General features: G+C 36.2%; 1 protein-coding gene across 1 annotated transcript in view; it reads left to right on the top strand.

The window, feature by feature from the left end:
• The first annotated feature begins 2,666 nt into the window (after positions 1-2,666).
• The window catches only part of LOC133648334 (E3 ubiquitin-protein ligase TRIM33-like), a 32,696-nt gene continuing 25,256 nt past the window's right edge, over positions 2,667-10,106 (top strand). The window contains exons 1-3 of the mRNA XM_062044368.1: positions 2,667-2,700; positions 2,757-2,820; positions 7,026-7,170. Of these exons, the coding sequence (XP_061900352.1) occupies positions 2,667-2,700; positions 2,757-2,820; positions 7,026-7,170 (243 nt within the window). The remainder of the gene's footprint in view (positions 2,701-2,756; positions 2,821-7,025; positions 7,171-10,106) is intronic.

The following is a 10,106-nucleotide window of genomic DNA, read 5'->3' as shown; positions in this document are numbered from 1 at the left end:
ATGCAATATGGTCTTAAATCTGCTGCTATAAAAACACCAACGGCATTTGTTATTACTTTAGCCCTGCTTGACTCGCCAAGGAGAGGCTGCTTGAATGCGGTGTTTGCACCACGCTCGTCTTTCTCTTCGTTGAAGCGATGTTCACTTGGGGGTGGTGACGCTTCAAATGGGTTAGCATGTTTGACGTGTTGCCAGAAGCATACCCTACTGCTGCTGAACAATGTCGGCAAACCTCCGTCCTCCATTGTTGTATCGCACCGCAAAGCCTTAGTGTTCACAAACGGGAGATCTTAACGAGGCAGGAGAGTCTTCCAGCTCTGGCTTTTACATGTTGTAGTCCGGTCGCTGCTAGCATGCCGTGTGTTGTGCCTCGGTGTGCATTGTTTACACAACGTTCGGTACGCTACTTAATATGTCCGTGTGGAAACTCGTTCGGTACACCTCCGAACCGAACCGAAACCCCCGTACCGAAACGGTTCAATACAAATACACGTACCGTTACACCCTTAATATATATGTATATATATATATATGTATGTGTGTATGCAGATATATGTATATGTATATATATGAAAGTGAAATCACAGAAATTGTAAATTCACAGAAAAACAAGAAGTCAACAGACTGCTGTGACTTGGACTTTTCTCTGATCAAGGAAATTGTTGATTTTATAGCTGTTCCCTTCACTTATGTATGTAATATTTCTTTTATGAAAGGTGTTTTCCCAAAGAAAATGAAAACGGCAAAAGTTATTCCCATCTTCAAAAGTGGAGATAAGCATCAGTTCACCAACTATAGGCCTATTTCTATACTCTCACAATTTTCAAAAATCCTTGAAAAATTATTTGTGTCAAGATTAGACAGTTTTATTGATAACCATCACTTGCTAAGTGAACACCAATACGGTTTTCGACCAAACAGGTCCTCTTCCATGGCAGTGATGGAACTAGTTGAGGAGGTAACCACTGCAATTGATAAGAGGGAGTTTGTTGTTGGTGTTTTTATTGACCTGAGCAAGGCCTTTGACACCATCGATCATATATTGCTTTTAAACAAAATGCAGAGGTATGGTTTTAGAGGTCTTGCTCATGATTGGTTGAAGTTATCTTGGTGGCAGAGAACAGTACGTGCATATGAATAATGTAGATTCAGATAAAAAGATTATAACACATGGAGTACCCCAAGGTTCTGTACTGGGACCAAAATTGTTTTTATTGTACATTAATGATATCTGTAAAATCTTTAAAAAACTCAACTGTATTCTCTTTGCTGAGGATACAAGTCTGTACTGTTCTGGGCAAGACCTTGGCCAACTCTTAGGGACTGTAGAGAATGAACTCCACATACTAAAGCAATGGTTTGATGCCAATAAACTATCAATCAACCTAAATAAAACAAAATATATAATTTTTGGAAATAGGAAAAATAACAAACAGTGTCATATAAGAATTGATGATATGGAGATAGAAAGGGTGTATTCAACAACATTTTTGGGTATCCATATAGATGATAAATTAAATTGGAAACTGCACATAAATATACTTAAGACAAAGATGGCAAAAAATATTGCTGTGTTACATAAAATCAAAAACTCCGTAAATCAAAAGGCTCTTATCATGTTATATAATTATTTTGTACTCCCTTATCTTAATTATTGTGTCGAAATCTGGGGTAACAACTACAAATCAAACATCAACTCTATATTCTTACTTCAAAAGAAAGCAATTAGAATTGTAAATTATGCAGATTATCATGACCATACCAATGCTCTGTTTATTAAATTAAAAACATTAAAACTGCACGATCTTGTTGACCTCAACACTGCTATTGTGACGTACAAAGCTCATAACCACATGCTGCCTGGATGTCTACAGGAGAGGTTTAAACCCAGAGAGAATCCCTATGACCTCAGAGGTTCAGCTGTCTTCCAGAAAGCTAAGATAAGAACAAGTTTAAAAAGTAGATGTGTTTCTGTCAGGGGGGTTCAACTTTGGAACAGCTTGGATAATTCCTTAAAATGTTCCAGTTCTATTCACACATTTGAAAAACACTTTAAGACTAATGTCTTGAAAAAATATATCACTCTTGAATCAACACAGTAGTTAATACTATGATCAATGTTAATTCAAATACTAAATGTGGGTTATAAATAATAATGGAAGTACAATTGTTTGTATATAGTATATAAATTGGTACAAAGGTTTAACATGTCTACAAGGATATTTCACATGCCTTTACTGTGTATATAATTGAACTGTGTTTATGTTATGTATAATGTGTATTTATAATATGTTGTACAAAGGACATTTAATAATTTTTCGGAAGTTTATTTTGTACTCGACATTGTTTATAGGGTTAGGCGCAATAAGTGTTCAACTTCAGCCTAAACCCTTTCGGTCTGCAACATTTTCATTTTCAATTTATGAATGTACAACTGTTTGTTTATTTTGTTGACGATTGACCGAAGAATAATAAACTTGAAACTATATATATGTGTGCCTATATCCTCTTGCCAACATGCATTTTCAATATAGATATGTATAAATATACTTTATATGATCTGTTAAAGTAGCCGATATTATTCTTGTTATATTTTTGTTTGAAAAATGTAACTTTGAGCAAGTTGCAAGCAGGCACTTTTTACTGAAGATGGACAGACTCGATAAATGAGTCGGTCCACAGACGTGTTCGTCAACTTAAGTGGGTTTGACTGTACCACCGTCGGGCCTCACACTCGCCTGTTTGCGTGTCTGCAGGTCTTTCCAACGCACATACGCCAGCACGACCCTCCAGCACGTCCAGCACAGGCAGCAGAGGCAGGTAAGGATCTGACACACCTGCCAGAATGATGTGCAAGTCCATACGGAAACACCAGATCTTGATGCTCTAATATCCATCCTCAATAGATCAAGGGTGTCCAAACCAAGGGCCACATACTGAAAAGTCAAAGTATGCAGGGTCCATTTTGATATTTTTTGACGGCGTGGCGAAGTGGGTAGAGTGGCTCTGCCAGCAATCGTAGTGTTGCTGGTTACTGGGGTTCAATCCCCACCTTCTACCTTCCTAGTCACGTCCGTTGTGTCCTTGGGCAAGACACTTCACCCTTTGCCTCTGATGGCTGCTGGTTAGCGCCTTGCATGGCAGCTCCCGCCATCAGTGTGTGAATGTGTGTGTGAATGGGTGAATGTGGAAATACTGTCAAAGCGCTTTGAGTACCTTGAAGGTAGAAAAGCGCTATACAAGTATAACCCATTTATTTAAAGAAATACTAAAAACAGATATTGTGTATTAGTAACTATGTATATTATTACTAATTATTAGTTAAAACATTTCAGCTTTTTCTCATTACATAACCATTTTTTTGCTCTTTTTCTCCCATTTTTACCATTGTTTTTTCCCGTGTAAAAATAGAATAAAAATAATATGATTGTGTAACTGCATAACTCAGTAGTCAAAAATTCTGCCTGTAAGAGATATTAATGTTCAGTTACATATTTAGCAGTGTTTATTATTGTTATTGGATTTTTTCACATTATTAATAAGTTTGTATTTTTTACATTTTTCATTTAATCTAATATTTTATTTGAGGGGTGTCCAAACTTTTTCCATCAAGGGCCACATACTGAAAAGTCAAAGTATGCAGGAGCCAGATTGATATATTTTTTTATTTATAATAATTTAATAGTCAAAAATTCTGCCTGTACGAAAATATTAATGTTTAGTAACACATTTAACCATGTTTTTAATGGTTGTTATACTTTTTCATAATAACGATATATGTTTTTTTTTAATTACCTAAACTTTGTTTATATTTTATGTATATTTTATTTTCATTTTGAGAGCTTCTAGTATTTTAGATTAGGGCTGCTTACTGAAAAGTCAAAAGTATGTAGGGGCGGGATTTATATTTTGTTTTATTTAAACAAATGCTAAAACAGATATTGTCAGCTTTGTATTATTGGTGACTAAGTATATTATTACTAATTATTAATTAGAACATTTCAGCTTTTTCTCATTACATGCCCATTTTTTGCTCTTTTTCTTACATTTTACTTTTGTTTTTCTCCATGTAAAAATATAATAATAATATTAATATGATTGTGTAACTGCATAACGTAGTAGTCAAAAATTCTGCCTGTATGAAAATATTAATGTTCAGTTACACATTAACAATGTTTTTAATGGTTGTTGTATTTTTTCACATTAATTAGTAGTTTGTATTATTTACATTTTTAATTAACTAATAAACATTGTTTATTTTTTAAGTATGTTTTTTATTTTTATTTTGAGAGCTTCTAATATTTTAGATCAGGGGTGTCTAAACTTTTTCCACTTAGGGCCACATTCTGAAAAGGTGACATATGCAGGAGCCAGATTGATATATTTTATTTAAAGAAATACAAAAAACAGATATTGTGTCAGCTATGTATTATTAAGTATATTATTACTAATTATTAGTTAAAACATTTCAGCTTTTTCTCATTACATACCCATTTTTCGCTCTTTTTCTTACATTTGTTTTTCCCGTGTAAAAATAGAATAAAAAAAATAATTATTTGATGGTGTAACTGCATAACTTAGTAGTCAAAAATTCTGCCTGTACGAAAATATTGATATTCAGTTACACATTTACCAGTGTTTTTAATGGTGGTTGTAATTTTTCACATTAATTCACAAGTTAATGATATTTTATTTTTTAATTAACTAACTAAACTTTGTTTGTATTTTAAGTACATTTTATTTTTATTTTGAGAGCTTCTAATATTTTAGATCAGGGGTGTCCAAACTTATTCCAAGGACCGCATACTGAAAAGTCAAGTTTGATGGATCCGTAATGAAAAAAGAAAAAAAAAGTTTAAAACTGATATTATGTACATTTACAGACAAAACTCTGTTTTATAGGTGCCTAAATATATTAATATAAATTATTACTTTAAAAATGTCAGCTTTTTCTCATTACATTCCAATTTCTTACTTTTTTCTTACATTTTACTGTTGTTTTTTAGATAGATATGTTCCTATTTGAAAATACACAACTTTTCAAATTTGAGCAGATACATTAGGTATATTTGCACAATAATAAACATTTAATAAAGTAAAATCCACTTATAGTACATTAACATCGGCATGGGCAGAGAGGGGGATAAGGGAGGGGCTGTGTGTGTGTGTGTGCTTTTGGAAGAGGCGCCTTTCAATTAAGTCCGCTTTGGCATCTTTTTCCAGAAAAGTCATTTCTCATCACAATTAAAAACTTGCTTTGTCATAGGGCTGGGCGATATGGTCTTTTCTTAATATCTCAATATTTTTGGGTCATGTCACGATACACGATATATATCGCGATATTTTGCCTTAGCCTTGAATTAACACTTGATGCATATAATCACACCAGTATGATGATTCTATTTGTCTACATTAAAACATTCTTGTTCATACTGCATTAATATATGCTCATTTTAAACTTTCATGCCGAGAGGGAAATCACAACTAAGTCAATTTAGCAAAACGGTATTTATTAAACCGTTATTAAGCAGTGGCACAAACATTCATGTAATTTCAAAACAGAAAGTGCAAGATTGTCAGAGACATTTTAAAACAAGCTATTAGTGCACTTTTGTGCATGGTGTCACTAAGATGACATATCAAAACAACACTAAATTAAAGTGCACTTTTTTGTACAGAACGCCACTACAATAGTTTAAAACAAAGTGCACTTTTGTGCATGATGTCACACAAGATATTTCAATAAGTGTCAAATAAACATGAGCTGCATAATAGGAAATCAAATAGCAGTGATGCTACTTTTTGTAGCAACGCTTTTGCCGCATAATTGTTCGACATATTCCCGCTTGAAGCCAAACCACCGCCAGACGATGGACCCTGTGCTGTTTTTCTTGGGAATTAATTATTCCTTCATTTGTTACCAGATTCGCACCTTCTCTCTCTCGTATTACCACTCGCAACGCACCGTTAGCATCACAGCTAATGTTACCCATGTAGCTACCTCTCTGCTCGGGGAGGGCGTTTGACGTTGCACGCGTGACGTATGTAAGAAGGTGCACTTGTTTTTTATGTCTCTGTGAGAAAGAGAGACAAGAAAGAGTGGGAAACGCCTGTAGTGTAATGCCCGCAACTCAAAGCAACTGTGCGAGAACATATACTCGAATAGCACAATATAGTAATTTTTTATATCGCACAGAGACAAACCCGCGGTATGTCGAGTATATCGATATATCGCCCAGCCCTGCTTTGTCAATCTATTCAATGTCAGCAAGCACAGACACAAAATGAAGGCATGAAACAGTTCTACACAGAGATGAAAGAGGCATATGTGGCGCCATCTAAAAGTTTGTAAATTGATAGTAAGCAAACAGAGGGGTCGGTAAATGCAGGTAGCACTGTATTTATTTGTGCATAGTCACATGGCTGCTTGTTTTTTGTCATTTAATCTCGTCAAAAAAGGTGTTTTACCTTCTGATTGATTGATTGATATATTTTTATTTGAAATATGCATAAAAACAAGGGCAAGCCTGATCCAATACAGTGCTATAGCCTTAACAGCCATTATAACAAAATGAAAACAATGGAGAGAAAAAAACGAAAACAAATGAGCATTGGACTTTCTTTTTTTCTTTTCTTTTTTTTTTACATATTTGAAAAGGAGTGAGAAGAAGTTTACACTTATTTAATCCCACCCCTTTTCTTTAAATCATAAATTACTCTGAGCTAGAACTACCTGTTCACTCTATGTACAAACATAATTAACTTGTATATACATAAATTATAGATATATACATACATATGCACACTACACACATACATAGCCACACCATTACCACTATCCATCCATTTTCTACCGCTTACCACTAATGATCATGGAAATGGTATCATGCCACCACAGCAACACCACTGCCTCAATGGGCAGCCCCATACTCTTCTGTAACACCTTCAAGTGTGTTTGAGAGGCATTCATCTGGAAACTAAGGAATTTACCTGATTTTCTTTTTCTGTTTGGTTCTTTCCTAAAGTGGTAGCTCTGCAGGGAGAACGGCGTCAGGGGCGGCGGCTGGAGTGCGGGTCAAACAGGAGCCCGGTACGGAAGACAACTATGGCTGTCCTGGTTCGTCCATGAAGGCGGAGCTAGACGCAAACGGCGGGAGGAGCGCCTGCATGGTGAGTAGACTTTGTGGGTGTCAATGTTTGTGTAAGTTTTTTAACCTGTCCTGTCCAGCCACAAATCATCATGTTGATGTAGATGATCATATCTGCTGTACACATTTACTTTACAAAAGAGCCTTGCCTTTTTTGTATTTAAATCTATTAAATAGATTTTTTAAATGATTTGAGCAGGAGGGGATAGAAAGAAGGGGAAAAAAAGAAGACGAGGAGGGAGACAAGACAAAAACGGCAACATCAGCAAATTGCTTGTATTCCATCACATGACTTCTTCCCGGAAGTGAAAAGTGGTGGTGGTCAACCAAATCAAGATGGCTGTTGTGCAGCAAGCAGCGCGTGAGCTATCTGAGTACACAATAGGCTTAAATATTCCTGCAGAAAATGCAACTATGCAATGGAAAAATTCCTATACTTAATTAAGATTTGTGTAATGATATCAAGGATTATACGTCGATGGCGTTCCCAAACATGTGGAACTATTGTGCTCCAAATGTCATTTTACATGATAAAACAGATGAAACTTGTAAAAGCATGGAGGTCTACCACTTCTTTGTGTGTGTCTGGGTCAAGGACATTGGTAGCAAGACTCTTCTGGATAAATATGCATCTTTTTTGCTCGGGTAAGGTTGCATTTCAGGATTTAACTTTGCGTCTACCGCCATGTTTGTTGTTGTTGTTGCACGCGCCTTTTACGAGTAGTGTGTTTTTCCTCTTTATCAAAAAAATAAATAAATACAATAAAATATATATATATATATATATATATATATATATATATATATATATATATATATATATATATATATATATATATATATACACATATATATACATTAATATATACTCAAGCGTTTTTAAAGCCAAAATGGGCTCGGTCAAGGCGCACCGTGCAGAGGAAAAGCACATGGAAGCAACTTGATGAGCTACCGTCACCTGGAAAAGATAAAGCCAGCTAAGCTAAACGTCCTTTTGTGAGTTATTTACATTATTAAAAGTTCAATTGTGAGGTATATTTCCTGCTTTACTGCTTCCCAGAAAGTAAAAGTTAAAAGACAATGTGGATGTTCCCGCACAATTATTTGCACTTAAAAATATTTGTTTGTAGTAATAAATATGATTAGAACATGTTCACATTATGTTTGTGTTCTATTACAGTAAGTGTGTTTATCCTAAACATTGCTGCCACTTCATTTTACACAATATAACATTTTTAAGTCTTTTTAAATTTTTGGACATGTGCCACAATAATCTCCTACCGTGAAATGTGTTTAAAGAAAACTATTTGCTGCCAAAAATCCAAATATTAGCCGCACCGTTTTAATAGCCACATGGTTCAAAGTAGACCTGGAGAATTTATCAATTTTCGATTTCAATTATAGCTTCTCAAGATTATGAACATATAATAATAAAATAAAAAAAACGATTAATGGGCCGCGCAACATACATGCAAATTCCGGATCTTGTGACGGTGAAACAGATGAGGAGCGAATGAGTGGGGGAAAAATGCATGTCTACCAGAAGTTTGGGATGGTTACTACTTTTTATTTGACACAACGCTTGTATGCCTAATCAATAATCACTACACTCAATAGAAAAAGTAAGACATATGATTTCTGCGTAAACACAGTCGCCGTCACATGGAAGCAGCTGATAAATGTAAAATAATATCAGGGCAATGTTTTTTTCTCCTGGTTGAGCTGTAGGATGTTTTAGAGCGACCTCCATTGACTCCATTGTAAGCTGACTTTCATGTAGGAGTTACAATGCATAAAAAAAGGAAAGACATGAGTTCTTGTCTTACATCAGTTCACTTTTTTTCACAATCCATAAGGATTGTGGAAAAAGGTTCTTAAATGTTCTACAGCTCAACCAGGACAAAACCTGTTTCGTTATAGGTCCTGAAGACCTGACGGAGAAACTTTGACCAACATTACAAGATTTTAAACCAACACAATCTATACAAAATGTTTGACTTTTATCCTAACCTAACCTATCCCATAACCCCAGAGGGTTGTTGGGGCACCACAGACAATCTGTTGACCAGATCTCTCCATCCCTCTCTGTCCTCAGCAGCTCTCATTGCCTCAGTGAGTTTCAGGTGAGTCCATTCTCCGATGTTGTCTTCCCATCTTTTCTTTTGTCTCCCTCGTCTCCTGCCACCTTGTACGGTGCCTTGCAGGATGGTTTTTGCAAGGCCTGAGGATCTGGTGATGTGTCCGTACCACCTCAGTTTCCGCTTTATGACCGTGGTGAGCAGGTCATCATGTGGGCCGATGGCTTGGCTGATCTTTTGCCGGACTTCTTAGTTTGTGACATGTTGTGTGTAGGAGATACCCATGAGTCTTCTGTAGCATCTTATCTCCATGTTCTGAATTATTTTCTGCTGCTCTGCTGTAAGGGTCCAGGCGTAGAGGAAGATCGACATTACAAGTGAGCGCTGTAATCTCACCCTGTATGCCAGACTGATGTTTGTGTCTTTCCATATGAGCTTGAGTTTTGCCAGGGCAGCAGTTGTTTGAGCACTTCTGGCAAGGACTTCCCGTTTGGATCCTTCATTGGACACGATTGCACCGAGGTACTTGAAGCTTGACACCGTGTCCAGTGCCTGTCCATTGACTTTGATGTCTGAGCGGATGCCATTGTTGTTGTTGGTCGTCATCATTTTGGGTTTTTCTGCATGGATTTCCATTCCATAGGCTAGGGAGGTGGTATCAAGCCTTTCAACTAGACTGGTAAGTTCTCTTTCTTCTCCAGCTAACCCATCGATATCCTCTGCAAAACGGAGGTTGGTGATTGGTCTGCCTCCAATGCTGACAGTTCCTTCATGATCTGCTAGGGCATCCGTCATGATACACTCCAGAAAGCTGTTGAAGAGAATGGGAGAGAGAAGGCATCCTTGGCGCACTCAATTGTTGTCCTGAACAAGTCTCTGA

Source organism: Entelurus aequoreus, linkage group LG01 (assembly GCF_033978785.1).
Source record: "Entelurus aequoreus isolate RoL-2023_Sb linkage group LG01, RoL_Eaeq_v1.1, whole genome shotgun sequence".
Classification (NCBI taxonomy): domain Eukaryota; kingdom Metazoa; phylum Chordata; class Actinopteri; order Syngnathiformes; family Syngnathidae; genus Entelurus; species Entelurus aequoreus.
Note: the sequence above shows the minus strand (reverse complement) of the source record. Positions and strands in the feature narration are given on the sequence as shown.